Consider the following 27,037-nt stretch of genomic DNA (forward strand, 5'->3'; position numbering starts at 1 on the left):
GATGATAGTATTAGGTTAAATAATATTTTCAGGTCTCATAAAGCAAAAATCAAGCACTCAGTTAAGCCATCCTTTGGCGCACCTTTGTTAGAAAAAGGAGAAAAGAATAGATCACTATTGAGCATTAAACCAACACTAGCAAAATATTTTTGCATGATTCAGTTGGCGGATAAAGTTAAGGTTGAACTCTATTATTTTGAGGGTTGCTTCACTTCTGGGAGAATATTGGTGTTTAAAACTTTGCAAAATCCCATGTCACCTCTCTATTCTCCAATAACAAATCTAAGATCCATATCAGAACTTTGAGCAGGCATCACATGACTCTTTTGATTCCAAAAATATATGGAATATATTGAGAAAACTAGCACAGCATTGGAAGGCCAAAACAGGGGACAGAGGAGCTAACAAAAAAAAGGAAAAACTGTGCTTTAGAAGGATCTAGTTGTGCTACTCTTCCTCTCCCCACCCCCACTTACACTATTTAAACTCACCTTCCCAGGTGGCATAGCTGGGTGGCTTACATTCCCTCACTTGCCAGATTAAGGCATGGGATCTTCAGTGTCACATTTCTGCCAGCAGGGGCCACCATGGTAGTGGCAGGTGTATTCCCGCCCTCCTTAGAACATGAGCGCATCAGCTCCAATCCCTGCTCATCCCGTCACAGTAGAGCTCATCTAGTTTTTCCTGTATGCATTACAGCAGAGTTGCAGGTCATATATTCTGTTTGAAGTCAGAACTTTGATGTTCTTTAATTGATGGAGATAACTTGTATTGGAAGAGAGACTTATTCCAAAGCCTGCTTAATGCAGTATTACATGCAGTGCACTATTAAAGTGTAGCAAAATTCCAAAGACAGACCTGATGAATCCACTTTGGAATACCATCCATGGTGGTAGTGGATGCTGATGCACATTTTTGCTGTTGAAAGAACATAACAGCTGGGACTGAATAGTGATTCTCCAGAGCATCGTCCATCAGGTATGGAAAACCTCTGGGCAGCTATACAATATTTGCCATTTTTTCTGTTAGAGTGGAATACCTATATTTTTATTTCGTGATCTTGTTCTATCTTGACACAGGAGTAGTTTTCTGCACTGAAATGCAAACTGTGACATTGACTTTGGGCACTGGTAGAACAGTTTGAACTTGTGTTTTTCCTGGTAACAATATTTCTTTCTTTGAGCCAATCCATTTCACCCTAAAATTTGCCTTGCAGACCACCTGCCATTTTCTGCTTGCATGTGCATGCTCATTTGTATTTTTGATTCTCACTAAATACATGTTTTCCCCATTATTTTAATGCTGCCGTAGCTCAGTAATAGTGGTAAGTAGGTTGACTTAATTTGTACAGTGTCAGCATTCCTGTTGGAACTCTTGTCAGCCCAAATAACAGACATTGCCAACTGCATATGGAGTTCATGTCGTTGAGCAAAGGAAACCGCCTTCTGTAATTTATTTTAAAAAAAAAATGGTGGCCTTAATGGCTAGCTGACAAGAGCTACATTTTAGGAGCAATATTCATTAAAACATGTTCCCCTGCTGAGACCAATCAAGAGATTTTCAGGAAACATTAATGTTATCATTTTATAAAACTCTGAAATGTCATTTCATACAAGAAACTTCCATACAAGCCTATTTTATAGATGTGTTTGAGACACAAATATGTTACTATGTGTTTCAAATCAGCATTAAAAGGTAAAAGAATTACTGTTGTGTTGCTGCTGTTGTTGGTCAGTATTTGCCGAACCAAGAACTAGCATCTGTATTTCCAAACAGTTTAGAGCTAAAATCAATAGAGTACGATGACATACCTCTTCCTATCACAGCCCGTTTTCTGTGCGGCAGCAGACTGAACCAGGCATTCAAAGTGACGATGATCCAGGGATTGTTGACCCAATCCCAAAGATGTTAGCAATAAATCTTTTTCTTCTTCCTTCTAGCCTTTAACCAATGATTTATTTGGATCAGACCTTTTTGTGTCGACCAGTACAGCAAACACAGCCTCAGCTTCAACTGCAGCCTCCTCCACCCAGAGTGCACCGGTTCAAACAAATCCTCTGGACCTCTTCAAAACTAGCGCACCCTCATCAGTGTCTCCCACTGGAGGTTTAGGTCAGTTCACTGCATCACTTTGTATTTCAGAACTATATTTTTATTTATATTCAGCATTGTTGTTTACAAAAAAATCATTTTAAGGGATGGTTATAATGTGACATGATTTGTTAGGCATAATCCAATTTCCAACAGACATTACTAAAATCTCTATTGACAGGGATTATTATATTTCTTGGCATTCTTACCAAGAGTCCTATGACTTCAGGGAGATGCAGACCTGAATTATTCATTCATTTTAAAACAAGTGATAAAATTGGAATGAATGAGGCCATTACATTGTAATGGCACAAGCCACACCAAAGACAGGCGCTGAAGCGACGTCACCTTGGCATCTTCCGCCAGTCAGTCACTGCATTTTTAAAGATCAGGGCACCCCAAGCTGGAGGGAGTGGGCTTCACTTTGCCCCTTACCCTTCTTTTAGCCAGACCAGCACTAAGGGGGGTACGCGAGGGTGGGGTGGAAGGGAGGTTCCCTGATCTAGAAAATGTTTTCGGGAGTGGGAGGGGTTCTAGGGAGGTCCAGCCAGGTAGGCCTGGCCACCGGGCTCTGTTTTTACAGTGGGAGTGTGAGTGGACCCAGCCCCCACCAGATTTAATTTTACAGGGCAGGAGGTAGGATTGTTAGTGTTTTAATGGTTAGAAAAACAAACTGAACCTCCCCCCAAAAAGCCCCATAGGGATGGTAACTTTCAAAGGGGCGTGCAGGCACACATTGAAGTTATGTGCGTTGGCACAAACCCAGGGATGTGGCTGTTTTATAACTTACACACACATACGTTATAAAATAGCTTGGGCGCGCCTACGTGTGCATTCTGTTTTGCAACTGGGTGCGCACAGCTATGTACACCCGGGTATGAACTGCAGTTTGTCCAGCAGTTTAGCCAGTGTAGGGCTTATTCCTCCAAACTCCCCCTAGTTTAATAGCCTGCACCCCCCCCCCCCCCCCCAGGGATGGCTGGTTTGTTTGTTTTTTAAAACTTACACCTCCTCCATAGCAGAAGTTAAATTACGAAGCACTGGACCTGGGCGCACGCCCAGGCGCTTAACTATTTGCGTGCAGATCTCTTGGCCCCCACCCCGGAACGCCCAGGCCACGCCCCTTTTAGAATCCCAGTGAAATTCTCACATACTGGGAGATGCGTGTGCATGTAGGCAGGTTTTAAAATCCGCCATGCACGCAATGTCCTGCATGCGATTTTGGCACTTTTAAATTTTACGTCTACATGAACAGAGAGAAAAAAAAAAAAGCCCAAAATGAAAAACCGAACTTAAAATTTTGGGATTGCGCATCCCTATGAATTATCATTTTTCCAGAACATGGGAGAAGACTAACAGCAGTGCAATGCTGGAAAACATGGGCTGCCACCGCTGCTGTTCTACCTGCTGGATGTAGTGCTAAGTTTGAGGTAGGAGTAATCCAGTAACAGTTGCAAATATTCAAGTGCTAAAGGCCTGAGTGGACATCCCTGAAGGAGAGCAGAGACTGAGAAGTGATCTAAGGAAGCTGCAAGAGTGGTTGAAGGGCTTGGCAGTTAAGATTCGGTGCCAAAAAGTTCAGAGCCATGCACTTAGGGGAAATCCAAAGGGGGCTGCATGCAATGGGAGGTGAAAGACTGATGAGCACGGACCCCAGGGGATGATGGTGTCTGAAGGCAGAGAAACTTAGCTTGTTAAACTGCTGTTTATAAAATCCCATAATCTGAAGTAACTATTATGTAAGGGGGCGCCATGCAATATTCAACTTAGGGGTCGCTCGTGACCCTTAGCACATCCTTACTAACACGAACCCAAATCCGGCGTCGGTTTTCGTAACCGCCATACAGCATAAACCCAGCGTTGGTTTAAAAACCCCTATTGCATGGCGTCCCACGTGACTCAGGCTCGAGTCTGTCAATAGCAGGGAAGGGAAGAGAGAGTGAGTGAGATAAAAGAAAAGCAGGGGAGGAAGCGGAGACTGTGCCAGGGAGACCAGACCCGCGGTGGCAGGAGTGGAGTTCCCAGGCTGTGGTGGGCGGTCCCCGGGAGAAAAGGCAGCAAGACACCCCCTTAGCAGGGTCCCGGGAGAGGGGAGGGGCAAGGCAGCCGCTGCTGGTGTCATTCTTTTAAACAGGAAGCCCTGGACAGCTGGAAATCGCAGAAACTGTGAAGAGAAGATGGGGAGGGCAGGCGCTGCCTCTCTGCAAGGAGCGAGGTAGGAGGAAGTGACAAGAGAGAGAAAAAGAAAGACGGGGGAGGCAGCAGAGATGGGTGACCATACGGCGGTCACGAAAACAGACGCCGGGTTTATCAGCATCCGTTTTCGTAGCTGACCGCCCCTAAGGAAATTTTTCTTTTCTTTTCTTTTTTCTTTTTCTTCTTTTTTCGATGCGCAGGCGTTAATAGATGACAGTTAAATGTGCGTCGGAGACACACATTTTTCTTTTTGCATTAGGAGTGAATGCCTAATAGCCTCATTCATGTGCATTTGCGTGTGAAGAGCGCTATTACATTCACTCCGCGTTAGAAGCGCATTGAATAAGCGCTAATCCCCTTATTGCATTAGTGGATTGATTAGCGCCTATTTTATCCACGTTTAACTGCACGTTAAGAGTGCGCTTGGCTCAGTGCACCATATTGCATCAGCCTCTAAGTAAACTTGATTAATAGCCATTAATGGACTTCTCCTCCAAGAACTTATCCAGACCTTTTTTGAACCCAGCAACACTAACTGCACTAACCACATCCTCTGGCAACAAATTCCAGAGCTTAATTGTGCGTTGAGTGAAAAAGAATTTTCTCCGATTAGTCTTAAATGTGCTACTTGCTAACTTCATGGAATACCCCCTAGTCCTTTTATTATCCGAAAGTGTAAATAACCGATTCACATCTATTCGTTCAAGACCTCTCATGATCTTAAAGACCTCTATCATAAACCCCCCCCCCCCCTCAGCTTTTACTGCTATGTTCAACTAATGAGTTTGCCAAGAAGATTTCACAATATGTTTGTGTTATATATGACTTTTACTGTAAGACAGTTAGTAATAGTTTTGGAGAATACTGGAGTCTTTGGTTGTGATACTTTATAAAGGACCACCCAAAAAGATGTTCTATTTATTTATTAAAACACTTATATTCCACTTATAATTAACATATCATGCTAGACAGATTCATTCAACAACAAAAACAAAAAAAAATACATTTTAAAAGCTACAGAAAAGCCTCTCTAATCAGCACAGATTTTACAGTCCTACAGAACTATTTAAGATCAGTGAGCTCCTTCAACTCTACTGGTAAACTGTTCCTCAGGACAAGACCTCCAAAAGAAAGTGCCCGCAACCTTGTACCTTGCAGTCGAACATCCTTAGCTGAAGGAAGATGAAGACGTTTTTTTTATCAGTATATGAGCTCTGAAAAGCTTATATACTAAAACATCTTTTGTGTTTTTACTATAAGTTTTATATGGCTACCAGTTTTCTGCAAAACATACATAATAACGTAGTAAAAATGGTAGAAACAGACAAAATGGTTCATCCAGTCTGTCCAGTAAGCTTCTTATACTAATATCTGTCGCACTATGCAGGTTACCCCAAAGTTTCTCTTAAAGGTAGACCATGCAGTTATCCCCAACCTTTATGATGAGGGCAATATATACAATCGATCAAAACCAAGCCACTGTCAATCCCATAACAAATTACTGCTAGCAACATTTTTACTGGGTGAGGAACCTTCTTGAAAATTCAGACAACGCTGCTGCTTGCTTTGCTTTTAGACTTGGCTGTAAGAAGCAGTCCTGTGCTTTTTCTCTTATGTCTGCATATCAATACCCTAGATCATAAGTCTTGACCCGTGTTGGTTGCTGTCTGAATCCAATTCCCCTTTTCCCCCATCCCAACTACAAAGCGGAGAATGATGTAGTTGCGTCAAAAGTATCAAGGCTTTTCGGTTGAGGTAGTAATCCCCGTGCTTCTGTTCAGGGTAGTAACCATTGCATTAAGTGGGTTACCCACCCCTATCCCATTCACCCTTTTCTTCATTTCCATCCTCTAGCTTTTAGGGACCTACAGTGTTTATCCCATATACCTTTGAATTCTTTGACTATTTTTGTCTTCACCACCTCTTCCAGAAGGGTATTTCAGGCATCCACTTCTCTGTCCAAGAAGAAATATTTCCTGATGTTGGTTCCGAGTTGTTCCCCCGTGCAGTTTAATTTCATGTTCTACTATTTCCTTTCCAACAGATAAGGTTCGAAGTTCATGCATCATTAAAATCTATCAGGTATCTGAAGGTCTGTATCATATCTCCCCTGTGCCTCCTCTCTTCCAAGGTATACATATTTAGGTCCTTCAACCTCTCCTCATAAGTCATTCAATGGAGACCACCCCCCCCCCCCCCCCCCCCCCCCCCCACCACCATTTTGGTTGCCTTTTTCTGGACCTTCTCCATCCTGTCTCTTTCCTTTTTGAGATAACGGGCTCCAGAACTGAACACTACTCCAGGTGAGGCTTCACCAAGGACCTGTACAAAGGGATTATCATCTCTTTTTTTCTACCTGGAGGGTGAAAGTTATAATTGGATTATGATACCAGAAAGTAACGTCGTAAATTAAAAATATGGTTAGATATTAGATATCAACATTTTTAAATAATATTCGAGAGATAATCGTGGACCGTCCTGTAAATGTCAGAGAAAATATACAACAGTCAGTGGATGATTATGTAGTGTGTAATTAACCAATTCAGTCTTTGAAGGCTTGCCTGAAGAGCCATGTTTTGAGTTCTTTTTTAAATGACTTAAAAAAAAAAAAAAAAGCGTTTGTGCATATAAGTGGATGCGTAGAGATTAATGCCAAAATTTTATAAACTGTATGGTAGGAGCTGCACAGTTTATAAAATACCACATTTCTGTTCTGAAAGCATGCGCATATGTTTCAGTATATGCATATATTTCCAATGCAAGAAAGTATGCAATGCATAGCTTTTCTACCGATTTTATAAATGCGTATGTATATTTTAAGCACAAAATAATTGTTACATTGCGCAAATAAATTCCCAGAATTAAACGGAGGCAGGCATTTTATAAAGTATATGCATATATTGTTTCGCAAATATGTACGTGAAATCACCAGTCTGCCAGTTCACCTAGAAGCCTGTAGCACTTCACCCAAAGTCCCTACCAGTTCACAGACACCGCCCATTCAAAAACTTCAGACCAGATAAGTCCGATTTCACTTGCATATGTCAATTAGCAATTTGACTTAGTATAAAAGTGTATATGTGTGTATTATAAGATATACTCACATATATACACATGTATATTTCTCAGCACCACCCTGGAACATCCCAGACCACCCCCTTTTTTCCCCCTTCCAGTAGAATCCTGTATATACAAATCTGAAAATATGCATATACTCTGAATATTTGTAAAATAGCACATTTTGCATAAACATACATGTTAGTTTTGCATGAAACCTTTGAAATTTCACTCTTAAATGTTAGTGTGCAAGTTAATTTTTACCAACTTTTATAATTAAAAATGTTCAGCATAAGTTTTATTGCATAACCCCTGTATCTGTATTAGTATTCATTCATATGCCATATTTTTTATATTATTCTGTTTTTTCAGGTTCGTTGCAAGTAATCCCTTCTCAGACCACAGTATGGAATCCACAGTCTTTAGCTTTCAATCAGCCAGCATCGATGCTTCCTGGACATATGATAAGTGCACAGCCTGCAGCATTTAATCAACCAGGTGGTTTTGGTACTACTGTACCAGTCCCAGGATGGAGTCAGCCTACATCTCTTGGTGTTCCACTCCCTTCCCAGTCGCCTCCTATCTGGGGTCAGTCTGCCCCTGCTCAGCCTAATGCTTGGACTCAGCCAGGAAGTACAGCGAATCCTTTCCAGGTCAACATGTTCTCCTCATCTAGACTAGCTGCCCAGCTTCCTTCTGCCATATTGCCCTCTAACTCTTCTTCAGCCACTCCTCCTCAGCCACCCCCTAGACATGCACCTCTAAAGGAATCGCCAAAGAAGGAAAGTGATGCCTTCACTGCCCTAGATCCACTTGGTGAAAGGGAGAGGAAGGATGTCAAAGAGATGTTCAAGGATTTCCAGTTGACAAAACCACCTGCAGTGCCAGCACGGAGAGGAGAGCAGCAGCAGCAGGGCACCACTGGTAGTACATCTGGAGCTTTTTCAAGCTATTTCAACAGCAAAGTGGGTATTCCTCAGGACACTGCTGATCATGATGATTTTGATATTGGTCAACTCTCTGCTAACATTAATGGTAAGTTGGCTTTTTGTTTGCTTTTTTGTTTTCACATACTTTTACCATAAAATATAAAAAAAAAAAAAGAGCTTTCTACAACATATTAAATATAAGTAATAATTGTTCACAAATGTCTAAGTATGAAATCAAAGGCAGACCTGGCTTTTAGTTAGTTTTTTTTATTACAAAAACATGTTTTTCATAGCAAACTATTCACCTTGAAATGCTGAAATTCTAATCAGCAAGGAAGATGAGCAGTAATAATTTTCCTTCCTGATTCTTTATTTTCAGAGCCTCCAAAGCCTGCTCCTAGACAAACTGTTCTACCCTCTCCAAGCCCAGTGAATAACCCGTTTGGCACTGATGCTTTTGGCGTCCCACCACAAGCCTCCGTAAGTACTCTAGGAGCAAATAAGAATTCCCATTCCAGAAATACAAACATATCTGTAAACTTTGTAGTCACTATTGCACTTATTGAGATCTATAAATGTGATTCAGCTTATGAAAAGAGAGAGAGAGATCACACAGCTGTAATATATAAGCAGAGCTGGCTTTGAGAAGGTAACTTGTTAACGCCGCATGTCCAGGTAAAGTCCACGTATAACTTTAGCTTCGAAAATTTTCAGGGATTAATTGACCTGGTACGCATGCAGATTAACTCATACAAAGTTACACTGGCTGTTTGGAATTTCTGCATCTTAACTTATGCATATACTTTAAAAAAAAATTCTTTATGTATTAGATTTCCTAAAATTTACATCAAGATAACTTGATTTCCATGTCACATCAGATTAAAAATGAAAGGAAACATAAATTTACAATATGATCCAAGGACAATCATCTTCAGACCTCAGTATGGGGGTAATAGAAGAAAATTCCAACTAATATATATTACACATGTTCATGATCTCCTAAAGATTGATGGTCACGCTGGTGAACAAGTCGGTCAAGTCTCTAATATTGAGAAAACTAACTGAATTGGATCAGAAAACATGTACTTGGCATTACTGAACCAAATGAAACGACTACAGGGAAACTGTAGCATAAATGTGGCACCAAGTACCAAACCCCTTGCTTTTTAGACAAAAATATCTTCTTCATCCATATCTTGTCAGGTTCCAAAGCAGAAATAACAAGGAACAATGCCTTTGACTGGATCTCATCTTGACGCTTTTAAAAATGTGAAATCTCCTTCATTAACAGGCATCGGGTATTGCTGCTCCAGTTTCCATTGTCAAAAGATAGTAAACCTTAAGCGTCAGTGGTTCAGCCAGAACCTTTAAGAGGCCAATATAAAACGATTTAAGCATTTCTTAAGGGGAAATCATAGTAGATTTAGGAAAATTCAAAATATGCAGGTTTAGTCTTCTAGAATAGCTTTGAAGGCTTTCAGTTTTACAATGTACATTTCCTTTATCCTGAATTAATTCAGCATCACAATTGCATAAAGCCTTGTACTGTGTTACCAAATGAGTTTAACTACATGGTCCTGAAGCATCACCATATGCAAAATAACCTGAAACTCTAGTTCACCCATAGTAGATAACATATTGTCACCTCTACTGGTCAATAACTGTTCAAATCCTTTGGTAGCATTCCATAAAGTTTCCAATATATCATTGGATGGCTTCAAACCCAGCAAACAACTAGGATCCCCAATGTAGCCAATGTTAACAGTCCCTCCTGAATCCTCTAATCCCAGCCATCTCCTGGAGGCACACCTAACCAGCCGGGTTTTCAGGATTGCCACATTGAACATATATGAGATACATTTGCATACATTGGAGACCCAGGGAATGCAAATCTATTTCACGCAAAATGATTATGGATGTCCTGAAAACCCAACTGATTAGGTCTGCCTCCAGGGGAGGGTTTGGAAGCATTGCTCTAATCATGACAATTCTGCTTGCACAAATTCTCCCATCTCCAGGATGAGGCCCTGTGATAGCTCCAGACCCAGTGAGTATGATACTAAGAACATCTAGCTCTGGGCTTCTAGCTGGTAGCCCAGAGCCATAAACTCGGATGGGATGGGCCTAATGACTGCTTTTCTTTTCTTACCCATTAATAACCCCAGAAAGGGATTAGAAAACTGTAAGAGGAGAGAAAATATTCAAGGACGACAATAAACTCCGATTTTTCTCCAAGGGCATGCCCCTTTAGGGTGTGGCTTTGGCAGTGCGCCAATGGGTGCGTACTACACAATGCTGCACTTTATGGGACCTGGTGATACCTCCTGATGACATCAGACACAGACTCTCCAATGAGCTCTAAATCACTCACACTAGTGGTAGGGAGCTCAGGAAAAACTGGGAGCAGATGGTAAGATGCCTCTCTCAAAGGACAGCCCTGCCCCCAAACAAGCAAGCTGCAGTGCTACAAGTTTTCCATTGATAAGTAGGATAAATTAACCATTACGTGTGGGGTGACATCATATGGCAGCTCCAAATGAATTCATCTCTCAGTAGGATTTATCATTCTGCTATTAATGGAGCTGATTGACCAGCCATGGCCAGAAAAGGGGCAGGGGGGTGATAGTGTGCAGCCAGCCGCATTGTGGCAGTGCATTTTCGCCACTGTGGTTGTGGCCGTGCTGCACAATATCGCCCCCATAGCGCCACTGCAAAAGGTGTTATTTCCAATGCTACTGCCAACGATAATGTGTAGAACATTATTGCCTGCAGCAGGACCACATACAATTTTTTTACCTCGCCTCTTTCCCTCATTTAAATGTTAAGTTGTGATGCGGTCATTATTGCGTGCTTTAAGGTGTTAATGCGTGCAATAATGCACCCAATAATGACCCATTGCGATTTGAAAAATGACCCTTTTAGCTCTACTGAGCATGTGGGGGAGATGCCTTATGAGCTTCCTTAGCCATTTTTTGTCCAAGCACAGCACAGATGTGAACTCAGACTCTCCTGATAATTTTTCTCAGTGCTTCTGCAGCCCCACAACAGCACTTTTCTGTGCTACTAAAACAAACAAATAACATTGACGCATGGCCCACCTTCCATCATGTCTGACCAGAAAAAGAAGTCAAGAGTGGTGAGCAGGTTTAAAAGCTGTATCTGCATTAAAAGTATGTCCCTCACCGACAGTCACAAGCTGTGCTACTGATGCCTCAGTCTGGAACATGACCAGAAGAACTGATATGCCTGTGGACAGATGTCCCCCGCTTTCACAGCCTAGAGTGTTTTGTATAGAGGAGCTGCATAAATCTCTCCAGTCTCAGTAGGTCCTCATCCTGCAGTGCAGCCTCATCTTTCTTCCTAGGAAAGAGTTGAGCAGGAACTCCTTTAAAACTCCCCTGTCTGCTCAGACCGAAGCCACAGGATCAAGTTCTACCAGCCACCCTGCATCAAAATCAGAGCCATTGCAGTCTGTGTAGAAGAAGCACAAACACACTTGAGGTGCATTGACACCAGCTCAGTTGAGGCAGCCCTCATTGGTGCCGTCAGTACAAGCAGCAATCAGCATTCCCAACATTGATGCATTGACTGCCTGATGCATTCTCAACCAATGCATTCAACATAAAGGCGTTGCTGCACTTGAATAACCTACCAAGGTGCCCAACATATGTTACACCAATACACTGATGTACTTGACGCATGGAACTCCGATGTATGGCACATTGATGCACTTGACTCTCAATGCTCCAACATCATTGAAGCAAGTGGCCTTGATGCACACAGATGCCTCCAATCTTGAGTCACATTGCGCAGGATCCTCTTATCACACGCTCTCATAATACATAGGGCAATGACACACAGTGCAGTTATGACACCGCTGATGCAGTATTGGTGTCCTGCACCAGATTCCTTGATGCACATCTCCAAAGAACCATCAAAGCATGCCAAATCATCCAAAACATCTCAGCATTCTAACCCATCAAAGCTACCTATGCATGCAATTCAGGTTTCGATTTATTAAGATGCTTTGCCAACACAGCTCTACACAGCCTGTCCAAGATCTGCAGAAGAAGGGGTCATGTGGTCTCTGTACCTCCAATAACCAGGGCACTCGCCTCACCAGATTAGTGGCAGAAGAACTTTGCCTGGAGACTGCAGAACCAGTATCCTCTATATTACCACTTACCTCCAACAGACCATCCATTTTTATGCAGGAGCTTGTCCTGATCTCAGAAGAAGATATCCCACCATCTATGCCAGGCCAGAGGACACATAAGTCACTCAACCAAATTGCGGATTTGGTGAAGTCTTTCTTTACCTCTCTGACCAAGAAGACAGAAGGAACAGTCCATTCTCTCCGTTCCATTATCGCTACACTGATACCGCAGTCCAAAGTTCCAATCTCACCTATAGGGGTGAATTCATAATCAGCACCCTTGATTAGGGGTTCTTTATCATTTATCACAGCAGACTCTAGTAGGTCACAGGTGATGGACCAGGCTGTGATAAACCTCTTAGGAGTCATCTAGAACTCCTCCCTGTTTGCCCTCTTTGCATTGGAGTCCAGGGTAAGTGAGCCATTACCTTTAGGCTCAGATGAAGACTCTAACGGCATACTCTCCGACCCACTTCCAAGTCCTCTGGACAACATCTTGCCACCAGAGGATCTCATTTATTCTAAATTTATGAAAAAATGGGTACAGCACTGGGTATCCAATTATGCAAAAACAAAGATCCCCATGTTTTTATTTTTTTATTTAAAAGTATTTATTTATTTCCCACACCCTCCAAAGTTTGGGGTGGGTTACAAATAAAAACATACATAATGTAATTCAGTACATGAGACTGAAACAAAATAAGTTCAACATAAATATTACAATAAAATAATAAAATACTTCAAAGAAATAATATTAGAGATTAAGATAAAAATTATTTGGTATAATATTGGAGATGAGGAAGGGGAGAGGAAAAAGGATAATCATTACACACACAAATCTGGGAAGGCTTGTAAGAAAAGGTGATGTTTGAGAGCTTTTTTGAAATATTTTTTTATTGGCAGTTAGTCTTAAGTCAGGAGGTAGTGTATTCCAATGAATAGGGCCTACAGTTGAGAAAACTTGCTCTCTGGTTGTAGCTAATCTTGTTGTTTTAGGGGACAGAATTTGTAAAAGCTAGTTTTTGGATCTGAGGTTTTTGCAAGGGGTGTATACGTGTAATGCTGCGGATAATCAGGTGGAATTATTGTAAATCAGGCTATGAATAATTGTCAAAGTTTTTTGTATTGAATGCACCATTTAAAAGGCAACCAATGCAATCTATGAAGTATTGGTGATATTTGATCATATGGCCTGCTTTTGGAAAGAAGTCGTGCTGCCGAGTTTTGTAGAAGCTGAAGTGGTTGGATTGAAGTAGGCTAGATATATCGAGTTGCAGTAATCTAAGCTAAAAAGAATTAGCGACTGAAGTATTGTGCAAAAGTGGTTCGAGTCAAGTAGACGTTTTATATGTCTGAGAAGGCAAAGTTTGTAGAAAGATGTTTTAAGTAAAGCTTTGATGCGGTTAAATCTAACAGATCAAGTATGATGCCAAGGTTACGAACCTGTTTCATGATATTGATGGTAGAATTATCTAGAAGAATGGAATCTGGAATATTGTCGAATTGGGGGTTTCTTAAAATCAGTATTCCAGTTTTTGATAGGTTTAGACTGAGTTTATGTAGTAACAATGTTTTAACTGTAGATAGGGAAAGTTCCAGAAATTTGAGTGTATCGTTCCAGATCTGCTTGGTTGGAAAATAGAATTGTATGTCTGCATAAATCATATATGTTGCGCCTAAGGTGGACAGTGTGTGAGGTATATGTTAAATAAAGCAGCTGATAAAGCAGATCCTTGAGGAACACCAGTGTTTAGAGCGAAAGGAATGGAACAGTTTTGGTTTATGAATATTTGCTGGTATCTGTTTAAGTATGATTGAAACCAAATATGCACTGTTATGGATATTCCTAGATTTGAGAGACAGGTAAGTAGAATTTGGTTTATGGAGTCGAAGGCAGCTGAAAGATCTAGGAAAACGGAAATGTATGAAGTTCCTGTGTCAAAACTACGATGGATAATGTCAGTACTGGAGATTAAGAGCATTTCTGTACTGTAGTTGGGTCTGAAACCAAATTGATATTAATCTATAAGTGAGTGTTCGTCAAGGAAAGCTGTAAGTTTTAAAACAACTGATTTAGTTATTTTTGCAAGGAATGGTAATGAAGAGAGAGGGCGGAAATCAGGATTATTAGTTTTGGGAATAGGAGTGACAGCGATTTTTAAGCAATTCGGTATCGTACCTGTGACAAGTGATGAATTCACAATGTTGGCAATGGGTAGGGCAATGCCTTCTTTAATTGCTTTAAGAAGATTGAAGGAACATGGTGAGCAAGGATGAGATGTAGATTTCATTTTAGAAATTATTTGTAACATTTCGGTGCTGGCCACTGTTTCGAAGGTATCCCAGGACTGTGTTACTGGGGTGGATAATACAATTGGGAGAGAAGTTCTTATGCTCTTATGTTGGGAAAGTTGAAATTATTTTATAGATTTTTGATTTGAAGAACTTTCCAAATGAGTTGCACAAATTAGAAGGAGGGTCTGTTTTAGGATATACAAGGCTTTTGCTCTTGTGGTTTGTAATAGATTTCACGAAATTGAATAGGGTTTTTGGGTTATTATTAGATAATTAAATATGTCTGGAAAAATAATTTTTTTGGTGTTTATAAGAATATAAGAAATTGCCATGCTGGGTCAGACCAAGGGTCCATCAAGCCCAGCATCCTGTTTCCAACAGTGGCCAATCCAGGCCATAAGAACCTGGCAATTACCCAAACACTAAGAAGATCCCATGCTACTGATGCAATTAATAGCAGTGGCTATTCCCTAAGTCAACTTGATTAACAGCCATTAATGGACTTTTCCTCCAAGAACTTATCCAAACCTTTTTTGAACCCAGCTGCACTAACTGCACTAACCACATCCTCTGGCAACAAATTCCAGAGCTTTATTGTACTTTGAAAAAGAATTTTCTCCGATTAATCTTAAATGTGCTACTTGCTAACTTCATGGAATGCCCCCTAGTCCTTCTATTATTTGAAAGTGTAAATAACTGAGTCACATCTCCTCTTTCAAGACCTCTCATGATCTTAAAGACCTCTATCATATCCCCCCCTCAGCCATCTCTTCTCCAAGCTGAACAGCCCTAACCTCTTCAGCCTTTCCTCATTGGGGAGCTGTTGCATCCCCTTTATCATTTTGGTTGCCCTTCTGTGTACCTTCTCCATCGCAACACAGTATTCAAGGTGTGGTCTCACCATGGAGTGATATAGAGGCATTATGACATTTTCCGTTTTATTAACCATTCCCTTCCTAATAATTCCTAACATTCTGTTTGCTTCTTTGACTGCTGCAGCACACTGAGCCGAAGATTTTAAAGTATTATCCAGCTGTAGGAATGCCCGAAATGGGAGCCCCTGTCACATGGTAGGAGCAATGGATGGCCGGCGCCATCTTGTGCTCCTACCATGTGACAGGGACTGACCAATGGCACCGGTAGCCCCTGTGACATAGTAAGGACAAAGGCTATCGGCGCCATTTTGTTTACTGGCAACAGACGGCGAGATCGCTCCTGGACCCCCACTGGACCACCAGGGACTTTTGGCAAGTCTTGTGGGGGACAGGATGGTCCCCCACAGAGATTGAAGTGACTGGTGAGTAACATTATCTCAAATGGAGGTGGTAAGTCCAAGGGAAGAAGTAAAAATTAAAGGAAAGTTTTTGTGAAAAATGATCAAACCCCCACCTCGACCAGGCTCGTCGGTCTTCTTCAGATACTGGATACCCCAGCTGAATCAACAGCCCTTCCATTCACAATATCCTCAACATTCTAAAATGAGAATGTGGGAAACTCCCGTTTCGGGCATTCGACGCCTAGAAAGCTGGCCCTCAAATATAGAGGCCGATACTTAGCATTACTTAGCCAGATAAGTAGGGACATATACCACTTATCAATATTGCTAAGCAATTTATCCAGCTAAGTGGCGGCCACTGAATATCTGGCTATTTTCAGCAGTCACCACTTAGTTGAAAAAGTACTTATACAGTTAAGTACATAGATATCTTGTGGGCAGGCAATAGCCTTTTCAAGGCAGTGCTACTTATCCCATTAACTGAGCCAGATAAGTGCTAATATTAGATAAGTTAGCCTGCAATTTCTGCAGGGTATTTGGCTAACTTACCTAAACATTTAGGTTTGAATATTGAGGCCATAGAATCCAGCACTTACCGGGGTTTGGTGTTGTCCAGCTACCTCACCAGACTATAGTGGTCAAGTCTGCTATAAAAAGTCAAATTCTCTCCCCAGAAAAAGGCCACAAACTTCTTTATAATTTTGGCAAGAAACCATTGCACTATGAAAACTTATCTGCTCATATATCTATTCACCAATTCTACATGGTACACTATGTTCATGAATACATTCTAAACTGAAGCCTTTCCTACCTGCTATGGAGTAGGCCAACTACTATCCTTAACCACTCCTGGATGTGGAAGAGGTCATCCGCCACCTGCTTCGATCAGTCTATGAATCCTTTGATTCTGTTTTTGACCTTCTCAGCCTCCATTGGAGCTAGACCCATGGCATGTCTTTGACCAAGTAGCATCTGTGAGGACATCCATGAGAAACTGGCAGACCTCTCCTTGGAGGACATTCTTTTTGATGAAAAGCTCTGGGAAATGGTTGCACAGATAAATCAAAGTGTGTCAGTGCAGTGATTCTCGACAGCTGTTGAACAGCTTTCCATGGTGAGATATTGTTTCTTCCAATAAAAACAAGCATAATTTTACAGGCAGCCCTACAAGTCTTTTCAACAGTAGTATCTGCCACCCCTTCCAGCCCAGTATGAACAGCCACTTCTGGCCAGGCCTCGACAAAGAACACCATCAGCTGAAAACCACACAACAGGCCCAGCCCAAACTATGGCCTAGTTTTCAATCTCTTTAAACAATCCATTTCCCACTCTCCAATATTTTGTTGAGGAGTGGCATCAGATTGCCAAGGACCCATGAATCCTCTAAATCGTGCAGTCTGGGTACCTGTTGCATTTCACAAAGTCACCATCCCTCCCACATTGTTTAGCGCTCCATCTGAAATTGTCTTACCTGCCGCAGCTTCATCTGGAAATCTAGTCACTTCTCCACCAACAATGGAGCTAATCCCTGTGTCTCAACTAAAGTGAGGGTTTCTATTCCCAATATTTCCTTATCCCCAAGAAAACAGGAAGTGGGATTGCAGCCCATTTTGGACTTGAGACATCTGAACAAAAACATGCTTCAAGAGAAATTCAGAATGAGTTCCCTCAACACAATCCTTTCTTACATACAGAAAGATAAATGGATGTGTGTCCTGGATCTAAAGGATGATTATGCTCACATATCCATCCACCCTTCACATTGGCACTACCACTGCTTCTAGGTGGATTCTTCCAATTACCAGTACAAAGTATTACCATGCAGCCGCTTGTTGTCAGCTCCAAGGGTCTTTATGAAATGCCTTGAAGTAATGGTGGCTCATCTGTGTCATCAGGGAATACAAGTCTACCTATGACTGGATCATCACAGAGAATTGGTGAGAGGAAGTGCTCCACTCTCTGTGCACAATATGTCTTCTGCAAGTCGATCATGGAGCCCACTCAGAGACTGAAGTTTATTGGGGCTTGGATTGGTTTACTGCAGGAAAGAGTATTCCTGTCTCCCAATCAAGCAAAAACCATGACATCATTCATTCGAAAGCTACTGTCCTCTCCACACTTAGCCAGAAAGCTCCTTATAGCCCTCTGTCATATGGCAGTGGCCATCCATATGGTCCTAGACTCACCTTCATATCTGCTATCTCCAGTGGGGTCTACATACCCAGTGGGTCAACTAACTCAACCGCTCTCATCTCCTGGGCAAATACCAACAATGACATGAAAGTTGCAGTGGTGGCTGCGCCTTCAAATTCTCCAGTTAGGAGCCCCTCTTCGCTTACTTCTCTATCAAGCGGTACTGGCAATGGACACTTCCACCAGTGAGTGGAGAGCGTACACTGGTGCCATTCAAACACAGGGTATCTAATCTCTTCAAGATAGCCATTGCCATATCAATCTGCTAGAGTTATTAGAGTATGTCTGACTGCTCTCAACATTTGTACATTTCCTCCAGGGAAAGAGCATCTTGATTCAAACAAACAACCAAGTGGCCATGTTTTATATCAGCAAGCAAGGAAGAACGGTGTCATGGCCTCCCTGCCAGAAAGGCCTAAGAATCTGGAATTGGGCACAAAGATATCAAGATGTTTACAAGTTACCTATCTTCCAAGCATCTCCAACACACTGGCAAATAGACTCAGTAGAATTTAACCACACCAATGGCCTTTACAGAAATCAGTGGCCAATAAACTATTCAGCTTACAGGGTCTACCATCATTGGACCTATTTGCATTACAACAGAACTCAAACCTAAATCAGTTTTGCTCAGTTCTGCTAAACGATCAGACTAGTTCAAGATGCTTTCCTTTTCTATTTCTATTGGTGACAAAGCCTCATGTATGCTTATCACCAGAAGAGTGTAAAAAGTACTTCAGGACCATTCCTGGCTGGCCCTCATAGCCACAGCATGGCCAGGACAGATCTGGTATACATATCTTGCATAACTTTTCAGGAGTCCTCCCATATACTGTTTTTGGGAACAGACCCTATGTTTTTAACTTAGGAAGATGGGACATTGCATCATCCCAAACTTTCAGCCCTCATCCTCACAGCTTGGATATTGAGCAGTCATTGAGTGTGGATCTCCACTTGCCTACAGAGATTGTGGATATACTAGTATCATCTAGAACAGTGCTTCTCAACCGGTGTGTCGCCAAGCAGCGGCAGGTGTGTCACTTGTTGTCGGTCTCCCGCTGCATTTCCCCCCTCTTCCTTCACCAAGCGAAAGGCAGGCTATCTTCCACTGCTGCTGTTGCCACCCTGGATGGGAACAGCAGGAGTGTGTTAGTGTGGAGGCTGGCAACTGCGGCTGGGCCTTTTCTTCATCTCTCACCTGCCTCTCTGGCCCGGAACAGGAAGTGATGCGCAGTGGGGTGCGCGGGAAGAAGAAAGAGCCATGCTGCACCAAAAAGTAGCGTCGGCAGCATCGGCCCCGAGCAGTAGTGTGGGCCCGAAGCAAAATCAGAAGCAGCCAGAAATCGGCACAAGAGATAGCAGAATTAGCCTCCCGTGGCCGATGGGATTCTTCTTTCTTGGCCTGCGGATGCTGGAGGAGGAGGCTGCTGCAGCTACCATTTGTGCTCGGGGGGGGGGGGGGGGGCAGGAAATGAGAGAGAGAGAGACAGCCAGCCAACCTGTCTGTGAGAGCTTGTATGTGTGATTGAGAGTGTGCATGTGTAACTGTGACTGAGAGCCTGTGTGTAAATGAGAGCATTTGATTGAAGATCATCTATGTAAAGTGTGTGAGAGAGAGAGCATGTGTGTGTGATTGAGAGAATCTGGTCATAGAAGTAATTGTGCATATAGGAGAGACAATGGAAGTGACTGGTCAGGGAGATGACTGGAGTTGTGTGTGTGTGTGAGAGAGAGAAAGTGATTGTGGGAATGAGAAGCCTGTACATGTGGAGAAAGCTAGCATAGGAGTGAGAAACGCATGTGTGTGAGATACAGCATGGGAGTGAGAAGCCTGTATATCTAAGATAGAACATGGGAGTGAGAAGCCTGTGTGTGTGTGTGTATGAGAGAGAGAGACTGTTCGGGAAGGTGACTGATGTGTATGTGAGTGTGTGTAAGAGAAAGATTGGTCAGGAGATGATTGGTGTGTGAGACACAAACTGGAATGCAAGTGTAACTGGTATGTGTGTGTGAGAGAAAGTGATTATGGGACTGAGAAGCCTGTGCATGTGGCGAGAGCTAGCATAGGAGTAAGAAACCTGGGGGTGTGTGAGACACAGCATGGGAGTGAGAAACCTGTATATGTAAGATAAAACATGTAAGTGGGAAGCGTGTGTGTGTGTGTGTGTGTGTGCATGCGTGAGAGAGAGAGACTGATTGGGAAGGTGATTGGTGTGTATGTAAGAGAGAGACTGGTCGGGAGATGATTGGTGTGTGAAAGACAGAAACTGGTCATGGGGGTGTAACTGATATATGTGTGTGTGTGAGAGACAGAGAAGACTGGTCGTGGGCAATAAGTGTTATGGTTTTGAGATGTTGGAATGGATTCTTGGGTACTGCGGTGATGGCCACTCCCACAGGGAGGAACCCCATGAGGAACCACAGTACTAGGCTAGACTCTATACACACAGATACAGAGAATTTGTATTTATTATACAGCTTGATGGTACTGCCTGGGGAGTGGACAGCAATGAGGTAACCCAGTAGAAGTAATCCAGAGGTCCTCAGCAGAGGAGACCAGTCCCACACTTGAGTAGATGGTAGGCTACGCAGGGTAGCAGAGGAAGGTCCTGGATGGAGACTCCAAGCGCTGCAGTTGAAGGTGAGACAGACTGACAGGGTTAGTACTCACTGAAGAAAATAGCTGTATGATGAAGATCCTGGCAGGCAGAAGTAGTTCAGTAGTAGGCATCAGAGTAGGGAGAGCAGGCCCTCGAGGAGCGGATACCCCAGATAGGTACCTGAAAGAGAGCATAAGGGCCCCCGAGGAGCAGATACCAGGTTAGCGATGAATTACCCCAAAGGGCAGAGAGAAAGCTTCCTGCAGCAGCTAGGAAGTGGCAGAGCAGCTTAGACTGGAGGCAATCCAATTCAAGCCTTGCTAACTCTATTTGTTAGCAAACGAAGGGCAGGCTAAATACTAGGATATGATGAAGTCTCTCGGAGAGCACGCCTCCGAGGTTCCCGCCATGTCGTGGATAAAGACGTGGGTGGCGTGCGCACGTGCACCCTAGGAGGCCCTCAGGAAATCATGGCAATCACCGTTGCCGTTCTGGGGACGCCGGAGAGAGCAGCATGAAGACGCGGCAGCAGCCATCTTCCCAAGGCTTGAGGAGAGAAAAGGAAGAAAGGTGAGGCACAGAGGACGAAGCCATCTGAGTCCGGACTCATCACTAAGGAAGAGGACCATGAGTACAGAGCTTCAGCCACTACTGCTTCTGGTGTGTGCTACTGGCCTGCATGGAAGAGGAGTAGGAGAGCTGCTGGAGGGGGTTAGTAAAGGTGGCTTTTTAAGTTTATTTTTCTTGATTGACTGCCATTTTAATTACTGAATATTATGTGATGTCTCTGCTGTTTTGAAATATTTTATTGGTGTTTGGAGAATTTTAAATAATTTTTATGAGTTTTTAATTGTTGGATATTATTCTGTTCATAGTTGTTGTAAAACATTTATTCTGCTTATTAGTATAGTTATACAATTATTTCTGTGTTGGGATCTATAGCTGCTTGGCTAGGTCTGTTTTCCTAATAGGAGGTGTATTGGTGTTTAGGGCCTGATTTAATATTTGTAGTGTTGCCTTTTCATAAGTAGGGTTGTTACTGTTTGAGTGTATTCCATAATACAAGTGTAACTGTGTGCTGATTAGTTTATGTGCATTACTGCAGATCCTGGAAGTATGTTAGGTCGGTTCTGTGTATGTGACCGAGGTGAGGTATTTTACTGTATCAGTGTTATTTGTTGTATTTTCTCAAGAGGACATGCATTTAGTGATAAACTGCTGTCTTTTCATAAGTAGGGCTATTGAGCCTGGTAGTTGGAGTTTGTGTTGCTGTTACTGAGATGACACTAGAACCAGAATATATTTTTTGTAAGGTGAGTTGTACAGGGAATGTCATAATTCTGCTTTACATCCATAATTGTGGTTCAGGGGGGTTCCTGTGGATGCAAACTGTACTTTTATATTTAGCCTGGTGATGGTCAAGTGTTCAGTGTGTCACGCATGTGAGAACCATCTGTCAGGTGTGTCCCGACAGAAAAGAGGTTGAGAACCACTGATCTAGAAAGCCTTCAGCTAGTAGAAATTATGCCATCAAATGGAATAGATATTCCAAATGGAACTCCAAATGTTACTCTGTCAGCAAAATGCTTTGGACCCCTTTTCTTGTGAATCTAAGAATCTGCTAAAATACTTGCCCCAGCTTTTTTTTACTCAGATCTCGCCACCTCTTTGGTGCAAATGTACCTTAGTGCAATAGCAGCCTTCCATACTCAACTGAAAGGCAAATCGATCTCTACTCATCCACTGATATCTTGCTTCCAATTAAGGAGCTGACTGGGAGGGAACTTTCCTGTCCCTAACCTGACCCTTCCTACCTCTTCTCCCCGACCCCTAACTTTTTAATTTTAATACTTACTGCTCCCTGGGAACAGAAGTAATCCCTGCAGGCGGGCCGGCTACCGGTGCATGCTTCACTGGGACAGCAGCTAATGACGCTGTCCTAGGCCCCCCCCCCTCCCTTTTGCAGGGCCTGGCACTTTGGCGCATAACGGCGGTTACGCACGTGGCCAGGCCCATTCTAAAATACGCGCAAGGCCTGGCCATGAGCATAACCCCCGTTTTCCATGCACATGGCCCTTTTAAAATCAGGCCAGATATTTAGCTCCAGTAATCTGTCTTGCAGTTCTATGTTGTATCAGCTGTAAGGCCCAGAATAATGTGCCCAGTAAGCCAACAGTAATATGTTGCAGTAGTCTAAATGGCTTAATACCAAGGCTTGAACCACAGTCCTATAAAAAAAATCTACTTTTAAAATGGAACGTAATGAATATAACATTTTTAACTTAAAAAAAAAAAAGCAACTTGTACCAAATGCTGTAATGCACGCTAAATGATAACTGCAAATTTACATAAATCCCCAGGATTCAAGTCTGAAATAATGGTAATACTTCACTATCATACTGCATGTTTAAAACATTATGTAATGGGGATTGCTTACCTATCCATAAAATCTTTGGTCTTTCCCACATTTAAAAACCAGCCATCACTTAAAAGCCGGTCCCGAATTGCACTCAAAATCTTCCCATCCTCTGTACTTGGCACAAATACCTGTAAATCGTCAGCATATATATAATATGCTACTCCCAATGTTGTAATCAAAGACCCAGTTGGGGCTAAAAATAAATTTTAAAGGAGTGCAGACAAGCAGGAGCCTTGAGGCACCCCTACTAACACCTTTTTCCATGTGGAGAAAGAAGATCCAATCTGTACTCGCTGTGATCTGTCTTGAAGGAATAAAGTAAACCATCTCAAGACTACTCCACTTATACCATACTCCCATTATCTTGTGGGTGCATAGCGCCCCCATGTGGAAGCTGGTAAATGGTACTGGTACTTAGAGCATTGCCAGCATCTTACTGAGTAGATTCCCTTTTTGTTTTTGTAGAGACATCAGGTTTTGGGTGCCCTCTGACTGTCCATATTGAGTTGTGTTCTTTTATCCAGTGACTCATGAGGGGAGGTACAGTATATTAAGGGATTTAGTATCACATGCCGAGGCAATATCAAGGTATAATAAAACACCTGAATGATTCTGATCCAAAATTTGATGCAATTTATCCATCAAGAACAACAAGGTAACTCAGTGTTAAAACTTTTCCAAAACCCCAATTGACCTTCATTCAACACCGGAACCTCCTCCAAAAAATCCTCTAGCTGAACAAGAACACATTTCACTATAATTTTTGTCAATGTAGGAAGATTGGAACCAGGCCTAAAATTTGACAAGTCTTTAGAGGATGATTTAATCTTTTTTAATTGGTCTAATAGTTGCCTCTTTTAATTGAGTTGGTAAATTTTCCTCCATTAATGAGGTAATAACTATTGTAATTATTAATTTGTTTGAATCCTGCTTTAGATTTCTAATTAAATAAAAAGGGCAAGGATCCAAATATGACTGTTGATTTTAAATGATCAAGTATGCTAGTTATTTTCTGTAAAGGAAGAGGTCTAAAATCAGACCATTTTTCATCTACATTTGAACTGACAGGAATTACATCAACACTTAAACAGACATGAGCACATACGGTATTTCATTGACTTTATCAACAAAATAATCTGCTAATTCTTCACAAGCAGGATAATCACTCATAGCCATAGACTGGGCGATTTACTGAGTTCTCAATCATTTGTGCATAATAATTCCCTCTAACTTTCTTACAGTGTGCCCTGTACATATATATAAATTTGTTCTATATAGCTGATAATTTTCCTTGCTAGGATATTTATGCCATTTTCATTTAGGTGTTCATAACTTCTGACTTTCCAGTAATAGGACCCATGTGAACAAAGGGGCCCTTTTTTTAATTCCATGCACAAAAACTTCTCTGGCAGGGGCTACCTGATCATATGCATTAACAAGACTCATATTCCAGTTTTCCAGTAGACTAGTCACACTTAAATCATTCTTCTCACATTCCTCTAATTTCTGCTTACAAATATTTAGAAACTTCTCAGCTTACACTGTCGCACGAATTGATTTCTTTACCTGTTGACAAAGATCTCTACTACAGGGCTCAATTTGCAACTTAAACATGAATTAACAATGGTCAGATCATAACATTTTATGAATTTCTAAGGCCCTTACCAAATCATTCCATTCTTCTGGACAGCAAAGCCAGTCCAAAATATGCCCACCTAAAAGAATAGGAGTGCTAACCAGTTTTTAAAAAATTGGCTGCTTTTAACAATGCTAACAGTTCATTAACATGTGGAGGGGTAATATTTTCCGCATGAACATTAAAATCTCTTACAAGAATTGTTTTTTCATATTTTAAGTGGACAGAAAGAGAAAAATTCAGTGAAACTTTGTTTGGTTTATAGATTGTCTTGGTGGATTATATAGGACACAAAATGTCCTGCCTGTACTCTTACAACCAATCCTTCCACTGGGTGGAGCAAACCTAAGACAGTTTACCTTAATTGTGGCCTTATATATGACAAGAATACCATCCCCTCTTTTTAATGGATGTTCATATTCAATATAACGACACTCTGGTGGGCATAATTGATTCAGGTAATACATATCATAAGATTTCAACCATGATTCCTCAGTAAGAAGTCTAATTTAAATTGATTAATTATGTTAGTTATGTAACTATTTTCCCTCTAGCCAACCTGGCATTCACACAGCCTACATTTAAAGCAATCCTCCCATTTCCATCACAATTTCCATAATACATCTCTCTCACAAGCCTGCCTATTCCCTGACAACCCTGCAAAACTCCCATAATTCAAAAGTACAGGAATCAAACTAGCCTTTAACAACAGTAATGGTAATAATCCCAGAACAATATCTCCCCTCATGAGTCACTGGATAAAAGAAGACAACAACTCAATGTGGACAGTCAGAGGGTACCGAAAACATGCGGTCTTTCCAAAAACAAAAAGTGAATCTACTTAGTAAGATGGTGGCATTGCTCTAAGTACCAGAGGAGTTTACCATTTACCACCTTCCACACGGGGGGGGGGAAGTTATGCTCCCACAAGATTACTATTATATTTCCTCCCCACACTAATGGTGTATTCTATCTAAATACTTGTAGGGGAATAACAATATCCCTGCAAGTGGATATTAGTATAATTGGGACCTATTTCTGATTTTAGAATCCTGGCATTATAAACATGAAGTAATGTTATTAAACCAACTGTTCACCAGACTATTCCTATGTCCATCAGACACGTGGGCACAGGCGGAAGGATGGAGTTTTAGTGCTGTATAGGACGTCACTGCGCATTAGTAGAGTGAATTATGAGTTTGAGCATCCAACTGAAGTCCTAGTAAAAAGTATACAATCTTGGATTATCTGCCTAATATATTCCCCATTGAACAGATAGTTACTTTACATTTAAAACATGATAAATTGATAGTTGTTGGGGATTTTAGCAATCATATAAATGCTGCAAATTCAAGCTATGCTTAAAAAAAAAAAAAAAAAAAAAAAATTGCAGCATATTTTCTCACTGGACTACATACAAGCTGTTCAAGTGCTGACGCAGAGATCCGGCCACATTTTAGATCTCTTGATTTACCATGAAAGATGGAGAGAGATTTTCACTAGTCCATGGGAATTGGAATTTTCTTGGTCTAATCATTTCTTGCTTTTATTCCAAGTGATTGACCAAACAGTATCTAAATGCTGCTGCACTGAAAAGAAAATGAAAAATTTTCATCTGGTTGGTGATTTAAAGAAATTTGCAGAAGAATGGAATTTATCTGCTTTTATTGATCTCCCTAAGGAGATGAATGCTGAGGGTTTGTGTGGAGCTTGATATAGTTTCTTGAGTGCTGCTTATAATAAAGTAGCCTCAAGACATGAAATCTCTTTTACATGTCAGTGTAAGAAGTGCACTGGCTTATTGCTGCCTTGATGGATCAGAGACAACTGTTGAGGAAATTGGGAAAAAATTGGAGAAAAGATAGAGATGAAATAGTAAAACAGTATATGCATGCCATAGACAACAATGCCGAGAAACTAAGAGGTCTATGATGCTTGCTAAGATTGAGAGCTCCTTGAATTAATCATTAAAGCTTTTTAACATTGTTAAAAGGCTTGTTGGTAGGAGAGAAACCAAAGAACATTTTTCTCAGCTGCAAAGACCTGGAAGATTTTTTTTCATAATAAAATTTCTAAGATAGAAGCTCAGTTTTCTAGTGCAAGAGCCTGCAATACTATAGAACTGGTGCCTTCCCTAGGAGATAAATGATCTTCTTTTAGGCAAGTAACCCTTTCAGAACTGACATTAG

General features: G+C 41.6%; 1 protein-coding gene across 10 annotated transcripts in view; it reads left to right on the forward strand.

Moving 5' to 3' along the window:
• DAB2 (DAB adaptor protein 2) overlaps nt 1–27,037 on the forward strand; it is a 259,005-nt gene that overhangs the window by 207,947 nt on the left and 24,021 nt on the right. For all 10 annotated transcript variants that reach the window (XM_029578230.1, XM_029578240.1, XM_029578259.1 and 7 more), the window contains 3 exons: nt 1,941–2,112; nt 7,717–8,379; nt 8,653–8,753. In XM_029578230.1, coding sequence (XP_029434090.1) covers nt 1,941–2,112; nt 7,717–8,379; nt 8,653–8,753 — 936 coding nt within the window. The remainder of the gene's footprint in view (nt 1–1,940; nt 2,113–7,716; nt 8,380–8,652; nt 8,754–27,037) is intronic.

This window comes from Rhinatrema bivittatum, chromosome 1 (genome assembly GCF_901001135.1).
Source record: "Rhinatrema bivittatum chromosome 1, aRhiBiv1.1, whole genome shotgun sequence".
Classification (NCBI taxonomy): Eukaryota; Metazoa; Chordata; class Amphibia; order Gymnophiona; family Rhinatrematidae; genus Rhinatrema; species Rhinatrema bivittatum.